The sequence below is a fragment of the Oryzias melastigma genome, linkage group LG9 (genome assembly GCF_002922805.2).
Source record: "Oryzias melastigma strain HK-1 linkage group LG9, ASM292280v2, whole genome shotgun sequence".
NCBI classification, from domain to species: Eukaryota; Metazoa; Chordata; class Actinopteri; order Beloniformes; family Adrianichthyidae; genus Oryzias; species Oryzias melastigma.
The window spans coordinates 19,677,721-19,698,083 of record NC_050520.1 but is presented as its reverse complement, the minus strand read 5'-3'; the positions used below and the strand labels follow the sequence as shown (position 1 = coordinate 19,698,083).

The following is a 20,363-nucleotide window of genomic DNA, read 5'->3' as shown; positions in this document are numbered from 1 at the left end:
CCTCTTTTTTTGGCAAATTATTTCATTTGCAGACATAAATCTCACCAGTTTACAATCACAGCTCACCTGAGGTACCCCTTTAATATAATGAGTTCAAAATTACTTCAATAATCAAAAATATTGCCAGTCCTCTCAAACGTCTAAATACAATAATAATAATAATACCTACATTGAAATACTATAAGTTACAAAACAGGAGAATGAAAAGCTTCTTGTCCACTACTGTACAAAGGCATTCATTAACAACAGCAGTAATATGAAGGGACTCCATCTCTGTCACTGTCCAAGATACATCAGAGAGCAAAAGGAAGAAAGTCACAGCCCCCCCTTTAGTCTTATTCCAGTGTATTAACCTGTGGAACTAACTACAGAAATCAATTCAGGTTTTTTTTTGCGCTAGTGCTAAATGCAGATCTATTAGCCTATATCTCAGTGTAATAACATAGTGCAAACTGGGCGCTCAGTTAAAATATAAGATCAGCAGCACCTCATGAGGATAAATATTTATATATTTTTCATTTTAAAAAGAAGATCTTAGTGGCGGGAAAGCTGTTTTCATACATGTGTAATTTGGTACAAAACGTATCACGCTGAGTGTTCACATGAGCTCTTTTTTTGTTTTTAAATATACAGAAGAAGAGGATTTGAGAGTGTACCCACACACAGTTAATACACAGCAATAAGCCACCGCAGGGTGTCACTGCATTCAACCCATCCATTCATTTACAATGCCAGCATGAGTAGAAAGTTGTCAAATACAGTCGGAGTAATCCATAATATGTCCTGTGGAAAAAAAATAAAATAAAGAAAGAAAAGTACAGTTCTGATTTCACCTGGCCAGTTTGACTGAAGGTCCAGATTCAAGAACATGGAGATGACGCTCTGTAAGCCCTTCTGGATGCACTACTCTGACCACACAGGGCTGCCACACAGTTTAGCGGTCAACAGCAGTACACTTTCTGCGGCGAGGGGCGGGTGGACGGGCAGGAGGGATCAGCCGAATTTGTGTTTGGCCTTTCCACTGAGTATATTACCTGAAAGTGTTAGCCTGTCTGGTATTGCTCAGTGTGTGTGTGAGAGAAAAAGGTCTTCACCCCCACAGCACAAACAGGCGGTATATACAAACGTGCCCCCTCATGTGCTTTCCAGACACACACTACGTCACACCTTGTTAGGACACATTGCCACACTGAGTTTGGCAGGAAGACAGCTCACTTGTCTGTGGCGGTGGAAGCAGTTTGGATGCAAAAATAAAAATTAATTCAAATCCGTTTCTTTTGGGCGGGAGGAATGCCAATAGGAGACTCAAAAGTCGTTCGTCATGTTTTAATAGAGGTAGGGATTTCTTTATTTTCACTTGGAGGCTGACTTAATTTCCCAGCAGCCCTGTGGGTTCAGACTGGGGAGGAAACCGCGATGCCACTTTAAGCCGAAAAGGTAAAATGAGCCGATTTAAAAATCTTCTGCTGTGAATTACATTCTTCCGGCAGAACGAGTGTAAGTTCTTCAAATCGTCTCTGTACAGGACGTCACTTTGGATCAAAGCATCTGCTAGCAAGAGGACAATGTTTTCAGGAGATTCGGCAGCTTTGGCACAGTTCTCTGAGTCTTAACAGCAATGATGTCCACTTGTCTTCCAACAGTTTAAAGTAACGAGAGCATTTGTGAGCTTGATGAAGCTGCGAGCTGTGCTGCAGCTCTCCTGGTCAAACGATAGATGGCACTGAGGCATGGGTCTCGAACATGTGGGTGTGATTGGGCTGGATGGGGGGGCAGCTGCAGTATGCCATAGCAGACAAATGTACAACCGGATCGACCAGGCTGACCGAGCCAATCAGAAGGCGAGCTGAGGTAGTCCCTGCGTCACTTTGAACTGCAGGATTGTTTGCAGTTGGTAGAAACTCAGAGCCTGCAAGGTAAGAACAGGGGATCAGCTGCCCTTTGTCGGTAACATATAAATGTGGGCAGTGCAGTTTCTAATAAGAGGGGAGGAGGGTTTGGTGTCGGTACGTTTGGGCCTTTAAGTGAATTATCATATGGCTCTGGCTGTGAAAATTAGGGACGTTTGTCTTTAGCTGGCTTCCTCTATGAGCCGGGCCAAGGTGTCTCTGAGCTCCGTCAGCTCAAAGATCTTCCCGTCAAGCACCTCCAGCAGTGTTCGCAGGCTCTTTCTGAAATTCTCCTGCTCCTCCTGGTTCTCCTCCAGCCTCTGCTCAGCTCCGGCCAGCTGCTCCTCCAGCACCCGGCTGCGCAGCTCCGTCTCCTGCAGACAGTTACATAAAGTTGACCGGTTCATCCAAACATGGGGGATCGACACTGGTTTCTTTACAAGTACCGTAATTTTCAGTGTATAAGTCGCAGTATTTTACATAGTTTGGCCAGGGATGCAATGTATGATACTCAGGAGTGGTTATTTTCCTCTAATAACCAGTAGAGGGCTCTGTAGGTGTTAGTATCAGTTTTTGCTACTAACAGCAACGTAGAAGAAGCGCTGTCCAAAACAAACATGATGGACATTATTATTCTTGTTTTTATTTTTTCTTTCCTCCAATTAATAAGGGACAGCAAGTAATCAAACTGGGTTACAGAGACACGTAGTACTGCTAAAAGCTCCGTCATTCAGACGCAGCTCAAGGTAAAGATTGCCGTAAAAAAAGACTGAATAATCTCATGAATCCAGAGATAGAAACATGATTACCGATGCTTTTATTTTTGGAAAAGCATTGAAGTTAGCTTACGATTCGCGAGGGCACTAAAGGAACATTTTACTGTGTTTTTCACTCTTTGGCTGAATTAAAATTCTTCCCCTACCCCTCTATTTTAGAGAATTTGAAGGGAGAGGGGTGTTTTTTAAAAGCTAACCTTCGCGGCGGAGGGATACCGAGTCCTCCTCCGTGAGATTAAACCACTGTGCTGCGGAAGAGAAACTAATTTCTTCACGTGGGTGTGCTCTGAAGCACAGAGGTTTACATTTAAATGTAAGTCATGACTTTTTGATTGAGCACAACCTTTTTAAAGCTATAAAACCAATGTTGTTATATATTTCCAAGCACAAGCAGCTCTGCGCTAACGTAGCTGACCAGCGACTGTTGGTGATGTCATCAAGTGGGAGTGTCGTCCGAATTTTTAGAGACCATTTTTTCAGAGCTCTCCGTCTAAATGTAGGGGTAGGGAAAGAACTCTAATTCTAGAACTCTAATTCTAAGTGTGAAAAATAAAAGTTTCACAAATCAAAAACTATGTTTAATGTATTCTTTTATATTTTTTGGCCCCTGCGACTAGTACTTGGGTGCAACTTATACTCAGGAAAATCCGCTAATCAAGATATTTGGGGCTCACCTCAAGCTTCTGAGTTAGTGTGTCTTTCTGCTCCATCAGGTCGTTCATGTTCTCCAGTTCCTCTTTCAGCTTCTCCATTTCCTGTGGGTCAAAAGCATTAAAAGACTGCAGGACAAATGCGGTTCTTATTTCGTATTTTCACCCCACCTCCTCTTTATCCCGTAGAGTGTTCTCCAGCTCCTCTATGGTTTGATTGAGTTCAGTCTTTTGGGATTTGATCACTGGGGTTTGGTTGCTCTGGCACTCAAGCTCTGTCACCTGCAAAGACAACACTTTCCTTTAAACTGTTGCATCAGGACTGTGATCACAATCTCGTTCCTGCCAACTTCAATATTTGGCCCCTCAGTGAGCTCTCTTTGAGCACTCATTTGATCAAAACTGATTTAATCACACATGAGAAAGTAAAGACAAGCACTCCCGTGCCCCCGTTGCTCACTCGTTTGTGTAGTCTCTCTGCCTCCTCCTGGTAGGCGGCCAGTTGCTGTTTCCACTGTTTGACGTTGGCCGTGGACTCCAGCAGAGCCGCCGTTAGCTTGGCATTGTTCCCCTTTAGCGCCTCCAGCTCAGCTTCCCAATGTTTGGTCATGGCTGGGCTGCAGAACACAGAAATGTACGGTACATGCTGTGAGTTTGCCAGCACTAAGTGCTCAGATTTGGTGATGAAAGCTGCAGTAGATTAATGGCAGTGTACTGTATCTGTGTCAGAACCCTGGCTGCATTTTTTACTATTTGGGAATTAATTCTTGAGTTCTGTGTAAAATCTTTGTGTTTCATACATGTTTACTGCAAATTTGTAAAAAAAAAATGTTCTACTTTCTTTTTTAATATGGAGTTTTGACATAATTTTTTTATTTCTTATGTTAAGTTAGGCTTAAAATTCCACTCAGATCATCTTTTGATCTATTGTAAATGTCTTTTATTTAGGATTTATTTTATGATTTAGCACAAATTCAAAAACCTGTCATTTTCTAGGACATAGTTTCTGCAGAGCGGCAGGAGTTCTTAAGAAATTTGCCTCCGAGTTCTGGTCAGGACTGTGCCGTGGAGTAAACCTGCTCATATTCCCGTCATCCCATCTGTTTACACTCTCTTCCACTATCTTACAGCCCCTCACAACCTCAACACAACATCAAGAGTTATACAAAAATGGCGAGCTATATCAGAGAAATCCAGCCGTAAAACTTTGAGCCAGATACCAGTTCAGACAAAGAAAACAAAGACGTTCATGGATCTATTTGTCTCCAAGTGGATGCCTCAAAATGGAGCAGAGAAGGGACTTACTGGTAATACAATTTTTTTCATCAGCATTTTTTGCTGATTCACAACAATTTGGAGGAGTTTTTGTTAGTACAGATGAAAATTTAATCTCCTCTAAATTAAGACTATAACTAAATAAATCCAAGGTGTAAATCTACATTTTTAAAAAATCTTTTTAACCAGGAAATTTCATTGAGATTATAATTATTTTTGAAGGTAATTCTGGATGTAAATCAAAACAAACATGAGGAATGCATTAACAAATACCTGTAATCAACAGAGCCAACAGAAAAAAACAAAGATTAAAAAAGACAGATTAAAGGACATCCAACAGTCATTTTGTAAATCATGAGAGCAACTAAACAAGTTTGCCTCCAACTCTTCCATCGATCATTTTAAAGCATTAGGTGACAATGACCTCTAAAATCTCTCATAAAGGTTGTTTTTCACCCTCAATTTAAATATATTATATATATATATATATATATATATATATTTTCATTCATGTTTTTAGTTTTTCTTTTACAGTTAATGTAGCCTTTGAGAATAAAATGTCACCCCTGCCAAATACTCAAAAATTCCCCCAATTTTGTCTTTGCCTCGCAAAGACAAAATGAGTTTTTGACATAGCGACTGACTCAACTGGAATTACATTGATCGCGTTAATGGTTAAAAAGTTACGGTAAAATCAAAAAACATAAGCACTGGAGCTCCAGTGTTAAAGGGTTAAATATGTCAAGCTGCCATAAGACTGTTTTTGGATGTGTAAACATTTAAGGTTACAGTTTATTGCAATTTAAGCCGTCTTTTTCGATACATGTATGATATTGCAATGACGATAAATTTGCGATGTATTATGTAGGCCTACAACAAATAATGTGACTTTATTTTTATTAAATTAAACTGCATTGTCACAAAGACTTTCAGCCGTAGTTTCTATTGTTTTATGGCTTTTTTCTTCCATTTTCTAGACTCATAGTTGTTTAATAACAAAGTGTATTAGTTTTAGGATGCATGAGGCTGTCTTTCTGTTTTGCATTTTTAAGCACTATGTGCTCTTTATTTTAAAGATTAAAAAACTGCTGCTGATGAATCTTTTGAGTTCAATCTTTCAGTAAAATGTGCATCATTTCTTTTAAATCTGCATGTTTTTGCTTTGGACTAAGAATACCGTCCATTCCCTCTGATGTTGGCAGGAGAAGGCATTAGACTTTGTAGTGTAGCAGCAATAAACGCATTTTTGAAGAGGAGTTTCAGGCCTTCAAAGTCGTGCAAACACACACAAACAGAGAAATAAGAATGAAATAAACACTTAGCTTATGTTATGCCCACTCATTGACACACACACTCATACAGCCTGTTGTGTACCGTCACACACTGCAGCAGAACTCCACTATGCTGCAACTTTGAGTCTGTGAAGAGCGAAGCCTCTAACATAATTCACGCTGAACTCTCCCGGCGCCTTCAGTTCTTACACAACTGCCGCCCCCTCTGAGAGTGTAAGTGTGTCTGCACGCATGACGCATAGGAGCAAGACGACACTTCATCCTACACATGCACATATCTGACACAGCACACACACTCACACGCAGACAGAGCAGCGCTGTCACCAAGGCATGCCGCTCCGCCGATGTATAAACCCCACACAGCAGCTCGGAGCGGCAGAGTGCAGGCAAGATGTCAAGATGTGAAGATGGAGACAGACGCGGCGAGCAGAGGAGAGCAACGGAGGGAGAGCTAAACGAAAGGGAGAAGTGCACGCCGTTTTGACACTGGTGTTTGTCTTTATTTGGTGAGTCTGGCTGAAAGGTTTCAGGAGCTGAGCGACAGCAGAGACAAAAGCGCAGAGTGGGTAAGTTAGTTGCTTTACCATTGAACTACTTATTGAATTTGAAATGTAATTTTCTGCCATTTGTATGTAGTTGAGATCATTTTTTGCTTTTGGTGAACAGTTGTTGTATATTGATTTGTAATTTTTACTTTACTTTTGAAAGATTACAATATTTTATTTGGACAAAAGTAGCTGTTTGTGTCCAAAATTGTCATAACAAACCAGGATTTAATTTTAAACGGCATCTGATTAATATTCTATGTTGTATTTAATGTGCTTTCAACTTTTATTAATTGAATTTCGGAATGCTTTTTATGGTTTGGATTCACAACCTGTACTTTATGTCAATATGATAACTCCTGAATAAAACAAGAACCGTTTGTTGTGTGTTTTATTACTTTGAAATGTCCAAAATAATTTCTCCAAACCAAGTGCAAAGTCATGAAGCACATAGGATGATGGCTGTTTGTTGTCAGGTAGGTTTGTGCTCCTCACACAGCCCTTGAAGAACTAGAGAGGCACAGCAGTTGCCATGGCAGCACCATAGGAGAAGAGGGAAAAACTGCCACATCCCCCTTAACACAAGCCTACCAGAAAACCCACAGCCCGACGCCTACATTCATCAACACCAAACCACCATTCAAATACAACGCAGGAAGTCCCAACAAAAGGTCTTCTAGTCCTCCAACAACCGTCCAGCATGAATCCAGTGAAGATCTGCCAAAGCGCGCACACACTAAATCCTGCCTCCTCTTTGCTCCTCGTCGTCGGAGCTCTGCACCCACACACACCTGCCTACACAGCCCCGCTGAGCAGCGCCGTGCTTTATATTCTGAGGAGACGAGCCATCATGCAGTCAGAAAGACGCACCGAATTCACTGCGGGAGTTTGGTGTGGAAGCACACCTGTGTTTGCAGGTGGATTGCTGCCCGTGTTCAAATGATTCTGAATCCCCCACAGAAAAGCATACAAATTACAAATTACTCTGCCAAGATTTTATTAGTTGTTTTCGGGGAATAATCACATGCTTACACAACAAGGGAGTAAAAAAATACAGAACAATTTTAGAAAAGATAAGAAACCGATCAAAGTGAGTGGTTAAATAGGAGGGAAAAAAGTAATATATATGGTGGATCTAAGCTCTTTAAATTGGCCTCTGAGAAAATGTGAAATTGGGGGTTGCTTGTTACGTCCACACTTGCCACGGCGAGCGCGCAGCGTCAACCCTGTCTCCCACGCATGCATTATAATAGACAGATCTGCAGCAGGGCTGCAGCAGGCAGTGGGTGTCCTCACACTGCTCTCACTGCCAAATCTGTTCAGCTGTGGACACTTGGTTGTGTGTAGTGGAAGGAATTTCACTTTTCTACAATATCTACTCCTCCAGACCTCCAAATGTTTAAAAGCTTCATCTTTAGGAATCCAGAAAAAGAGTGACAATACAATAAGTCATGGATTGACATGTTTAATTAAAATGAATCAAAGCCAAAAAAATAATAGAAGTGCCACCAGTTACAGAAATTTTACAAATTAAGAAAAAAACAATCCAAACACCATTGTTCACTTTATTTACCGCTACAAAACTGTCCTGATGGTGGATGCTAAGCTATCAATGACTCATGTAGAGGCTTCATACAATGCACACACTCTGAGTGTCTGTCTTACTCTATCTGTGCCTCCCACTACCCACTTTATGTTATGTAAGTCTTACATAATTGTTCATCAACACCTTTTGGACGACGAAAGGACAGCACCTTATCAGCCATCATGAACAAAATTCACATTTATTGACCACTTTATTTTCCACAAACTGATGTTTTATGGATCTGCATTGGGGGGTCACAAGAAACATTTCAGGATCAAATCTTCAAACTAGACACAAACAGCAATGTACACAGGAGCTGGGGTGCGTGCACAGAGGTGACATCAACACCTACGCAGTCAATCTGCATTTCTATTAATGTACTGCTGTACATTTAATGGTCCTGACAGAACATGCTGAAACTGAGCAGAATTAACCACGAAAAAAGTTCATCCGTCTGAGTTTGTCACTATGACAGTGTGAACAGTTGACTGGGTATTCCAGAAAGAGATTTACACATATTTCCTTGCATTTAAGCTTCCTGGCGTTTTATTGCGTGCATTTTCATTTAAAGACCCACTCCGATGAAAACTGTGTTTTTAACATGTTCTTGTTGCATTTTTCTCACGATAGATGACATATATTGAGAAAATTACGTTTGAAATTGCATGTCTGAGGATTTCTTTTCTCACATTTTAGTGAATCAACAAAAAGGAGTTGGAAAAAGCTTGTAGATGTGAAGTAGGACCTACAACAGCAAGCCACAACCTCCTTGCTCCGCTCTGTTCTGATGCTTTCACATGTACGTCTTTGTTTTCCTCATCTGAGCTGACATCTGACTCTAAACTCTACAGCTGGATAGCTCCAATATTGCTCGCCACTTTTGTCGCTCCGCTAATGTTAGCATGGGGCTGTGAGGGATTGTAGGCTAGCAGGAGAGAGTGTAAACAAAGGAATGATGGGAAAGGCTTACTCTGCGCCACAACTAAGGCAAATTTCTTGTGAAAACTCCTCCCAGCCAGCAAGGCCAAGTGGGCCCCATATGGATTAAAAGTGGGCAGAAAATTTGGTTTGCCCCACCCATATTTGTGAGCATAGAGAGCTAGCAAGCTCCGCTGTAGCGATCTAGCAATATCAGCTCTCCACAAGGCGGCTGGCTAGCATAGCTCGCCAACCCACTGAATGCTCACTTGAGCCAATGTGGGCAAACACGGGTGGGGACACCACAGAAAATGCAGACAAACCCAATTGAGGTCCACATTTTCTGCCTGTTTTTATAAGGGGCCCACAGGCCTTGCTGGTTGAGCTGCTGCTCCGCAGAAACTATGTCTCAGAAAATCACAATAGCTTTTTTTATATTTTTGCTAAAATGACAATAATTTTAATTAAAAAAAAAAAAAACTGGGAATGCTTTGAAAATAGATTAAAAAAATGATTGGAGTGGGACTTTAAGTTATTAGTGACCAACCAGGCAGTGCATCAAGTTTTGTAAGGAGCACCATACCTGTTGCTACAATGCAACCAAGGTCATTTTATTTTTGTATAAAAGTTTGCACCTGATAGTTTTTCTCATTTTTTTTTATTATTTTGCAGTCTTTGCGTTGAAGTAGTCATGACTTGTACTGACATCATTATTAGATAGAGCAGACCCGACAGGTCTTAAGTTGCTCCCTAGGGAAGAAACATACGAAAGAGCAGCTGTGAATGGAGAGATTTCACTGCCATGCAGACATGTAACAAATGCAAAGAGGAGTGCATAAAAAAAGACGAGGGAAATATTCAAAGTACAACATCTGTGCTACAGGAAATTTAGGAGCGGGAGCACGCAGTATCACATTGCGGGGTGTACCTGTGTGCAAAGGCCAGCGCATTCTGGGCTGGCTCTGGACGGGAGTCTGAGTTTGGAGTCGTGTCGCACAGCTCGTCTGTGCCGTTGATAGTTTCCATGGGTGGAGTCACGGGGGTCAGAGGCGAGGCCAGCTCCCCAGCTGGAGACTCCTTCAAAGAAAACAAAACTTACAGTGACTTTCAACCAAACAAAATGGAGAAGAAAGTAAAAACACCACAACTTTCCCAATACGTCATCTTCATGTTTTGAGGACTTTTTCGGTAAAACTTCTGGGTTAAGCTTGATTTGTTCATATAAAAGTGATTTTTAATTTCACCTTAAGGTCAAATACGTAATTTTTTAATTTTCCTTTTATTAATCTAAAACGAGAGCTAAGATATGATAAATGATAAAGCTCTGTGTGTTTGACGACTGCAGCAGTGACGTCTTCTGACAAAGCCTGCACAGCTCCGGCGCTGCACATTCCTACATCCCTGTAGGCCGCTAAACCGTCTTTGGCATAGGGAAAAATTACAGATGAATTCTTATCTTCACATCCGAGCAACCGCAGAATTATTCCGAGAGACAAATGGTTTTAACTGCAGCACTCACATAAAACAAAGCTATTAAGACTCTGGGTTTGAGCACAATGCAGACACAAAATGACGCCGTCTCCAAATCTGTAATGGGCTGGAAGGAGGGGAAGTACAGAGGAGATTATAGCTAGTTTTAACATTTGGTTCTTACGATGATTAGGATTTTATTAATATTCATTCTTGATGCACTTTCTTCAAGGTCAGGCTGCAGGAACCAGCATTTTTTCATCTGGTTTTAGTTGGTGTAATTTGTCTAATATGTTTTTTTGCTTCATTTGGAGAAGTGAGGAAGAGGAGGTTAGAGTGAAAGCCAGATGGTTCGTGGGTGAAGCCCTGACTGTCTGTAAATGAAGAGAGCAGACAGCTTCAGCGCAGTCCTGTAGGCTTGTGTCAGGACGCCTGGAGCCTTCACAGTTACAGCCTGTCGTGACTCTTGTCACTATATTACTGTTGCAGCCAGAGCACACACATGGCAGAATTCGTCATAAGTTGTTCTTAGAGAGATTCTGATGCACTCTAACCAACTTGGATTGTAGGATTTTTGAAAAGCAAAAGCACAGCTAAAAAAATCCTGAATATCCCTTTAGTAAGTCCAAACACAAAAGCAAACTTTGTTGTAAAAGATCTATATTATTAAGTAGAATCCAGGAAGTTTAAGTCAGTTTTGTAAATAAGTGATTTAGGGTCCTTTGACATAATTCGCTGCCTCTGCCCACGTCATAAGGAGGGGTGGCACAGGTGGAGGTAATGCAAGTGCTGTGATCTTACCTGAGAAGGAGATGTAGCCATCTCCATCTTCTCCTGACTCTTCTCCTTGGCGAGCCGTGCCGCTTCTTTATACTCTGCAAACTTCTCTGCGAACTAGAAAGAGAGGAGAGCCATCAGCGCAGCAAATCCTACAGGCTTAATCTGCTCAGCAAAGCCATATAGGAGTGAAAGGGGAGATCAGTATGTAAACTGTCAGCTCTGAAGGATGGAGGGAAGCTGTTGCCAATGACAACCCGCTGCTGAACTGAAGAGAATTACCCATAATACCTCCCAACACCGATAGGTCTGCGCCGGTAACCTTTTCGTAACAAACATCCACCCACCTCCATCCAAAAATACACAGCGCAAACACAACGGGGCCATTGTGCTTTTTTCCACAAGTCGTCAGACTAAAAGTTTCTCTCCAGGTTATTTTGGTTTAGAGCTCAGGTAAAATAAGGTAAAATGAGCTCAACCGAACACTCAAGTACGCTCACACAGGCACAGAGATGCACACATCCTTTTAAGGCGCAGTTCATCAATCATACAGTCATTTAGCACAGATAGGGCTTCTGAAACCTGATAGGTTAGGAAATCTAATTGAAAACTCCCCACTAACATTAGTGGAGCTGCAAAGAGTAACCCAATATCAGTTCACTTTGGTGCAACATAATGGTTCTGCAGTGGTCCAAATGCGGTGAATCTCCTTTAAGTGCTTGAGAAGTGTGGGAAGAATGGTCATCTGAGACGGAAAAGAAAGTTTGAGGAAGGTGCTCAAAGCTTGCTGGGAAGTATGAGGTCAACGCCATCATCTTCTTATTATTTATCTAGTGAAAATGTTTGACCATTTTAAAGAAACATTTTCAGAATTTGCTATAAATCAAGAAAAACTGATTACAATGTATGTAGCATTAACTGTTATGATAAATATTTTTTTTTAATATATATTTGTGTCAATCTCTAACTATTATTATTATTATCGATGTATTCCTTTCTTCTTGTTTTTGTATTGTTATGTTGCTTTGTCACATCTGATCTTGTCATAATAGTAACTTTTTTCTATTTTTTAAAATGTTTTTGAGTCTTTTCTTGTTTATTCGTCTATTTATTTCTGACATCTCACCTATTTTTATCTTCATATGCTAAACAATCATATTAATCTGATTTAGATCTGAAGACTGAGCTCATAATATATTTGTAATATCTTTAACAAAATTCAGTGTACACAGCTTTACTCATAACAAAATAGATTCATATTTATCTGTTTTATGAATAAAAATCTGTTTTTTTTCCCCTTTGGATGAAATTCAGAGCAGAATTGCTGAAGAACCCTGAAAGCATCATCACATTCTGCCTCCTTCGATCTACAGAGATAATAAAACTGACTTTAAGTTAGGGGTCAGGATAAGTCGAGGAGATAAATCTGCAATATTGGACATGTGAACATTGATTCTGAAGCCGAGCGGCACAGTATTAGCATTTGTACAGGAAAGAATGTAGAACATTAAATTAGCAGCATTTGTTATTTTTATTTTTTTTTATATATGGTAATAGTAGCAGAAACCTTTTGATTTCTCCTAATGAAAGAAAGTGAGTTTATTTATAAAGATATGTGTAACTGTGTGAGTTTCCATAAAATTAGAAGACTATGTGGAGTTTGTGTTACTAGAAAGGTGAAACTATCATCTCACAAATAGTGTCAAATGAACTAAGTTATCATGTGCAGCGTATAGGGTTTGAGTGGATAACGTTACCTTGGACAGGTGATGCTCGGTGGAGAATCCCAGCCCGTAGACGGTGTTTGCTCGACTGTCTGCCCACTGGCCAAACTTCTGCGAGGTTTTTGTGAAGGTCATGTTGGGACTTATGGTGCTGTTGATTATTGCCTGCAAGAGAAACCCATTTAGTGTGTCTTATTAGGCACTGTGAGGTTTTCTTTGTGTGTAACAATTTCTGGCTGTAGAGAGAAAAACGGAACATTTTATTGCATGAAATACTAAACTACGTTTTTAAGTGTTTGACCTCTTTGGTTGACTCTTACTGGATTTTTATGAAGAAATAATTCCAGTTGCAGCTTCATACTTGTGCTTTTCTTTTCCGTCTACCAGTCATTCGTCACACAAAGGTCAGGTATTAAAATTTCACAAATTTTCTGTGGTTTTGGTGGTATTCAGACAAGGTGAGAGCATGTTCCCATGCCAAACGTCAAGAAAAACTCACTGTATTTGTTACTTAGAAACACGGCAGAACATTTTCTTCCTGATTTGCAAAACATTTTTAAGATTACAGGCAATTCTGGGGTAAAAGAACATTTAACTTCTGTACCAACTTCAAGTAACAGAATTTATCTTTCAAAATGCTATTTACACCCTAAGTTATTTAAGTCCTTTGGAATATCCTTTTTTCTTTTTAAAGACAATTTTAATATCTTCAAAAAGAAACAAAAGTCTTAAGCTGTTGTGCAGAAAGTACGGTTTATTTTTGTTTCAGCAACAGATTTAATTTAAAAAACAAAAAACACAAATTCATTTGCAAGAGTCAAATTTAAAGAGTGAAACCACCTCATGTAATTCTTAATTAAAATATTAGCATGGAGCGTTGTGTAATGTAATGCTGTGTCTGTTCATGCTTTAGGAAAGACAGCTGAGGTGGTTGAGTGTTTGTTACACATTTTAGTGATCAGTTATTTCTACCATTCTCCAGGACATAAATGGATTCCTGAGCAGACTAGAAATGATCAAATGTTATGATGATCAAACTAAAATCCCAACATTAGACTGAGAATTAACTATATTAATAGAACAAATGTTTGAAAGATTTTTGGAGCATATGGGACACAAAAATATGAAAGTAGCAAAAGCTAATATTCAAAAATGAATGAAGAAGATTTAAAAAAATGCTGTAAAAACTACATATAGGGCTAATAGTATTATTATTATTATTATTATTATTATTATTGTTTGCGATTAATTAGTTTTTTTTAATCAAACCCTAAAAAACTAAATGTCAAACATCAAGACGACCTCATTTTGCAGCCTCAGTCAGTGATATACCAGAGTACTCAAGAGTCAAATACTAACGCTAAAGGAAATTAGGTTTTGTGGCACCAAGAGCACAATAAAATCTGCAGTAAGAATGACTGCAGGAGAGAAAGAATCAAGGAGTCGCCATTGGCCAGTTGGTGTACGGACCTCAAAATGATTTAAATATTGTTCCAAGACAGAATTGCGCAGGAGTCAATATTTTAAAGCAAAGTTCCTGTTTTTAAACAACACTTACAATAACACTATACTACATGCTGTTACTCTTCAAACTAGACAAAAACCTTCAACTTGATCCAGTCTTCTGATCTAGTGGTCTTTTCTTACCTTGGTACCGTCCAAACTGATGATGCGGTAGACATTGCGCGTGCTGTCGTAGAAGTAGGAGACGGTGACGGCGTGCTTGCTTGTGGGCAGCCAGTTCTTCTTGGTGTTGGGGTCGATCTGGAAGACATGGGCTCGCGTGCTGTAGATGGGCTGCTCCCTGAAGGGAACAAAGAAGAAGTGGTGAACTTCTTTGTGGCGTAGCACCAGTGTTTCACCAACTCCACCACCTGCGAGGAAACCCCTGTCGCCCACAGGAGAGTCAGATCGCCCTGGCAACGTTATGACCAACTCCCCATCTTGCATGGTTGCACCACAATAAAGAAGTCACTTTGAGACCACAGATACAGTCATTGCCAGCTATCTAAGCACTCCCATTGCAGCTTGAGCGTCCTCTTGTGCGTTTACTTTTGACCGAAAGACTATCAGAACGCTGGTCGCCGACAGCAACTCTGCACCTCTACAAGGCAGCACCGTCTCTGCTCAGATATGGGAATGCCTGCAGCTCTCAATGAGGGTCACACAGGGGGACAGGGGGAGAAAGGAAGGGGTTTAGGGCTAAATATAGACAGTAGGTCATGGTTAAGTACTGTAGACACACCCCACCGAGCTACAGCTTTCTCATAAGCCAAAGAATACCACGCATAAACATTTAAAACAATTAGATTTGTGAATCAAAATGTGTTTCTATGTAGCTCATGTGTGATGATGGAGACCAATCTTAATGGATTAATTCTGCATTGACCTACAAGCTACACAAACCAGTGATTAGGACTAGCTGATGATGTGATTTGTCTCTGCTTTCATCTCCACGTTCCATAGGTTTCTTTTCCCCTTCATATATTGCAGCATTGTTGGGGTTTCATGGGTAATATCTCCAGTAGACACACATGCACGCACGCACGGAAAGCGCAGGGTGCTGAGGGAGATATTCTGGGCTGGCAGAGCTGGCAGAACACGAGATAGAGAAGTGCTTACGCCGCACTGTGGGGGTGATGGGGGACATCAAAGACTTGCTGTATAAATGAATATTAAAATTCAACAGCAGCACCCCTCCTGTGTGTGTGATTAGCCACAACTGGGAAAGAACAAGAAGCCATGAAGACATGGAGACACAGAGAGGTACGTTAAGACGCCAAGAAAAAGGAGAATGATGGGGTAAAACAAGTCAGAGTGAGTCTGGGATGATTAATGTTGCTCCACAAAGCGGCTTGTAGAGAGGGCTGCGTGCGAATTATCATAATCATCGACAGCAGTGTAAGTAGCGGCACTATGAGTCATTTCAACCCTCCTAGCACACATCACACAAACATGCCTGTCCGGACGCTTGATAACTTTTTATCATGATGGAGCTAAATTTCTGCTATTCTTGTTGCTTTCCCAACACACAGAAAGGTTCTAGAGCTTGTATTTTACATGAATACATGTGCCAAAGAGCTTTGTTCCAAAATAACACCCACCAGTGAAAAAAAGCAGTCTGAGAAGCACAATTTGGAGGAGCTAAAATGGAGCTGAAATGACTGTGATTGAATCTGAAAAAGGCTGCTGATTTCAAGAGTCAAAAAAAAGGCTTATTGTTGAAAATCTCCATTTGATTCTGGATTGACCTAAAATCTTACACAGCTTTTACTATCTGAACTGCATGGATGAAGTTACACCAACAATCTGCTGACTCCCATTAAAACTTATTACAGGAAACAGAAATAAGTGAATAAGACGTAAAACGAGGGGGAAACAGGACGGGGAGGTGATCACGCAAGCGTGATGCAGGTGAAGGAAGATGAGTAATACAACCGAGAGGGAAAGCCATAAAGAGAGGAGTGAAGAAGTGAAGGAAGAAAGAAAGGAGCTGAGGAAAGTGTGGAGGAGGTGATAAATGTGGGAGAAGTTGAAGCGCTGATGAATCCACCCATCTTCTGGGAGGAAAACGTCGAAGGGAGTGGGATGCTCCGAGCTGCATCAGTGTGCTACAGCCAATTATAAGGAGCATGGCGAAGTGCTCCTTCAGTCTGAGGAACACCACGGAGATCTTTGAGGAAAACTGAAGGGACGTTTTTTTCAGGGAAGCTGGGAGATAGGTTGTTGGGTTATTATATATATTTATTATTGTTTTTGTTATTTTGCACCCCCCTAAGCAGCCAATATATAATTAACCGCGACAGGAAAACTGCTTAGGCAACATACACCTCAATGATTACATATAATTATATATTAATAGTTCTTGACTGTTGTTTTGTCCAAATAAAGAACATATTGTTCTTGATGAGGTCCCTTTTAGCAGAGGACTTCTGATGGGAAACAACTTTTGAAAATGGACAGTGTAATCTATTACATTTTCAAACAGTTGAAACTTTATATAAAAAAAAAATAATAATTACAAAGAATGCTATGATTCTTTATCTAAATACAAATAGATAGGGGTGTGTGTTGGCAATAATCTGTATCTCGACACATGATACATATCACAAGATTGTATCAGAGAAATTTTTCACTTTTTTCTAGAGTATGACTTAGAAAAAAACTAAGTAGTACTTATCTTATAACAACAAAACCGTGAGGCTGACTGAACCACTGAGACTGAACATTTAGCTGGTTCTTGTGAGATCTTGTTGTTCTGGTGTGCTGTAGAGCTGCTCAAAGTGTGCTGTGCTGTGCTGCCTACTAGCTGTCAGTCGTTAATGTGGAAGACAAAAGTAAAATGCTGAAGGACAAATAATTAAATATCCCATTTTAAATCAATACAAGTATCGCCAAATGATATATTGCGATACATCACCAAATCAATTTTCTCAAACTCCCCTACAAATAAATATAAACTTTGGAAGCAGGTTCCTCAGAAAAGTGATTTTTTTTTTTTTTTTTTTTTAGGTGATGGAAATTTCCATCTTTTTCCTGTAAATGAAGGCTTATTTATGGCAAAACTACTGAATATCAGCTAAGATTGTGCAAAAACAGTTCTAGTGTTTTCCACAAACAGGTTATCTCTGATTCTGACTTTGACAGCAGATTTGGAGTTTTTATTTTAGTCGACATGCTTGACGCTTTGAGCTAAGAGATATCCACGCAGGGAAAACATCCCAGAGCCACACATAAAGGCCCCAGCTGATAACAAGGCTGACCTTTCCAGTGAAAAGACTGCCGTTTAGCTATGACACAAACACACACATATGAACGGCAAAAGGTGCAGCCTATAGTTTCCTTTTGTGCTTCTGGGAATTCATGCACAGATGTGAACGCAGTTCAGATTCGCAGCATAACTGTACAGCCTGCACAAGCGCCCTCTTTTATACTTCAGAGGGCGCAGTTCCATTTTCTACTCCAGTGTTTCCCCTTTATCTACACAGCTGGGCTTCTTCTTCTTCTTCTTCTTTTTTGCAAACACCCAAAAGTGATGCAGACATGTAATAAAACTGTCTTTCTCCTGAGATCTCCGTTTCTTCCATTGCTTCCCTCTCTCGCCTGCTCTCATTTCCAAAGATTTCCATTAACTCAACCGTGAAGATTATGAAACAGGTTTTATTTAAAGTGGAGAGAGGTCACTAGTGAGAAAAGTTGTTGGCTGACTGGAGTTGCATTTGCACACACTCAGTTGAGAAAAGAGGAGGTGGGAAAGATGCAAACTGTGTACGGACTACATTTGCAAGAGGATGTAGAAACAAACCGTGGGGGTGTTGATAGGCATCTCCAGGTCTTCTCGAACACCACAGTTATCCTCTGTGGCATTAAAATGAGAGCTTGGTGTTGAGCCAAAAGGCCGGAAGTGAAACATGACTCCATCTGCTCGTACCAGTGTAGCCAGAGGACCCATTTGCACCGATCTCACCTGCACATGTTCCAGCATCATCACACACACTGGTCGCAGCAAAGGACACTGAACTAAAGTTTAGAAAAATTCCACAGTGGATCAATTGAGTCATTGAGTTTGTTACATAACAGTAACTTAGTCACCAATATGGCAGAGCCTGATGCTGAGTCGGATGGTTGAACAGTGGGCTGCCCACACTGAAGCAGGACAGAGTGGGTGACTGGGCAGCCTCCAGTGTATTGTCAAGAGTTCAAGCGGGAGTTTTGGCCGATGCCTTGAAATCACACCAACCTCGTGCCATATTGTTAACCTCCCACTGGGTAATTAATCACAATGAACTGCAGGGGACAGGCGTTAATGAACGGCAGGGTTGATGGGGGACACGGACCGCTGAGCTCAGGGACGGGGAACATGCAAATGAGTGCATGTGCACTGAGAGGCTAAGATTCACTTAGCTGTGGTTCAGGATGTGAAAAGGTAGTTTTCACTTTATGCTGCCATAGTTTGAAGCTTTCCTCACATTCCTACACTTCTGACTTTTATCTGTCCAACATTGGAGCAGGAGAACAATTGGAAAAATGATGATGCTGTGGGAGTTACATAATGTGTTTGAGCAGCACCCAAAGCTATGCTGCAGTTTTTTGAGTGTTCTAATAATGAATCAAACTTGTACAAGCAAAAACATTTAAAAGATTTGAAGATAAAAGAAAAGTTGGATGAACTTCTGCACCTTCATTTTTGCTTACTATGAAAAATATGGTCCATTTTTGTGTTGTTTCTTTCTATCCAGGAAGAAATAATAATTATATTTTCTAAATGAAAAAAAAATAAGATTAAAAAAATCCTCTGTCTTATTGGAAATGATTAGTTTTGTTTCACAGCACGTAGAGGCCTTGAGGTGACACCACACTTCAGCCAATCTGTTCATGGAAGCTTTAAAATACTTCAGATGGATCCATTTTACGCACAGATTCAGCACTGATTTTGAGAGAAAACGCAGACAGTACTGAAACACTTACCCCATTGTCGTGGTTGAGGTGAAAGCTGACACCTGACTACAGATCCCCCCGTTTATGTTTTTTTTGCTTGCTATTCGGATCTTTGCGGTTGGCTGCTGCGCGTGAAGGGTTGTCGGGTCTACACCAGAAGCCCCAACGTTTCACAGGCGGCGCGTCTGCAGGAATTTGTGGAGAAGCGCTCCATTCCAGCTCGTCTGTCACCGCATGAATTCACGGATCCGTGTCGTTCTGCACATGGCACTGCGATCGAGTCTTCTCCTCCTTCTCCGACGGAGCTGCGGAGGCGCGGATGACGGGAGTCCAGCAGACAGACGCCCTGCTGCTGCTGTCGCTTAAATTCCAGATTCTCGCTGGTTGGGCGGAGGAGCCCTGCTGCCTGAACTGGGAAAGACAACCCTCATTTAGTGGGAAGATAACGCGCAGCATCACTGTCCACGTCTTTCCCTCTCTCCCTCTTAGCCTATTATCGTAGGCTCACAGGCTACACCCCCACTTTTCTTTTCTGCTCCAGTCTGCAGCCACTGCACAAACTCCCCGTCTCCTGGCAAAGTGCTCTGTCTTTGTGGTTCTGCAACACAAGTTAACGCAATTCCCCTGCAGCAGCAGTCAAATGTTTAATGCCATCCTGCAGTGTTTGGGTTATTGATCTGACGTTCTCACCCCAGCCCCATCAAATTCCCCACATCTGGAGGACGCGTTCGCCTCCCTCCTACTCAGTTCATGAGCTGCCCACGTGACGAGTGTCGTCCTCCGCAGTGACGTCACTCGGTGCTCAAGGGACCGCTTGATGCGTTTTTTTTGTTGTTGCAAAATAACTTATTTCTGGGAGGAAAGGGGACTCTGAATCATTATGAATAATAATAATCATAATAAAAACATGTTTTTCAAGCCACTGTCAATAAATATAAAAACACATGTATTTTAATAATAATTATGGTTCCAAGTTGCGTTTGTGCAGGATCGTTATTATGAGCTTTTTAGATTTTATTTTAAG

At 40.9% G+C, this 20,363-nt stretch overlaps 1 protein-coding gene across 2 annotated transcripts; it reads right to left on the bottom strand.

Moving 5' to 3' along the window:
- Positions 1–4: 4 nt before the first annotated feature.
- Positions 5–20,052, bottom strand: homer1b (homer scaffold protein 1b). Of its 2 annotated transcripts, XM_024274908.2 has the most exons (9): positions 19,370–20,052; positions 14,549–14,705; positions 12,935–13,066; positions 11,202–11,294; positions 9,859–10,007; positions 3,776–3,932; positions 3,487–3,597; positions 3,340–3,420; positions 5–2,263 (listed from the first exon to the last, which is right to left on the bottom strand). In XM_024274908.2, exons 1-9 carry the CDS (start codon positions 19,372–19,374, stop codon positions 2,072–2,074), a joined length of 1,077 nt encoding a protein of 358 aa, XP_024130676.1. In that variant the 5' UTR covers positions 19,375–20,052; the 3' UTR covers positions 5–2,071. The 2 variants fall into 2 exon arrangements, with proteins under 2 accessions (XP_024130676.1, XP_024130675.1); XM_024274907.2 differs by lacking the exon at positions 19,370–20,052 and having other exon boundaries at positions 14,549–15,183.
- Positions 20,053–20,363: the final 311 nt, after the last annotated feature.

Excerpts from the sequence above, each read along its gene's own strand:
- homer1b (XM_024274907.2), bottom strand. The coding sequence starts at position 14,851 with ATGCAAGATGGGGAGTTGGTCATAACGTTGCCAGGGCGATCTGACTCT. Across the intron at positions 3,598-3,775 it reads CAGAGAGACTACACAAACGA|GTGACAGAGCTTGAGTGCCA; the intron begins GTGAGCAACGGG and ends TTGTCTTTGCAG. Across the intron at positions 3,421-3,486 it reads CTCTACGGGATAAAGAGGAG|GAAATGGAGAAGCTGAAAGA; the intron begins GTGGGGTGAAAA and ends TTTGACCCACAG.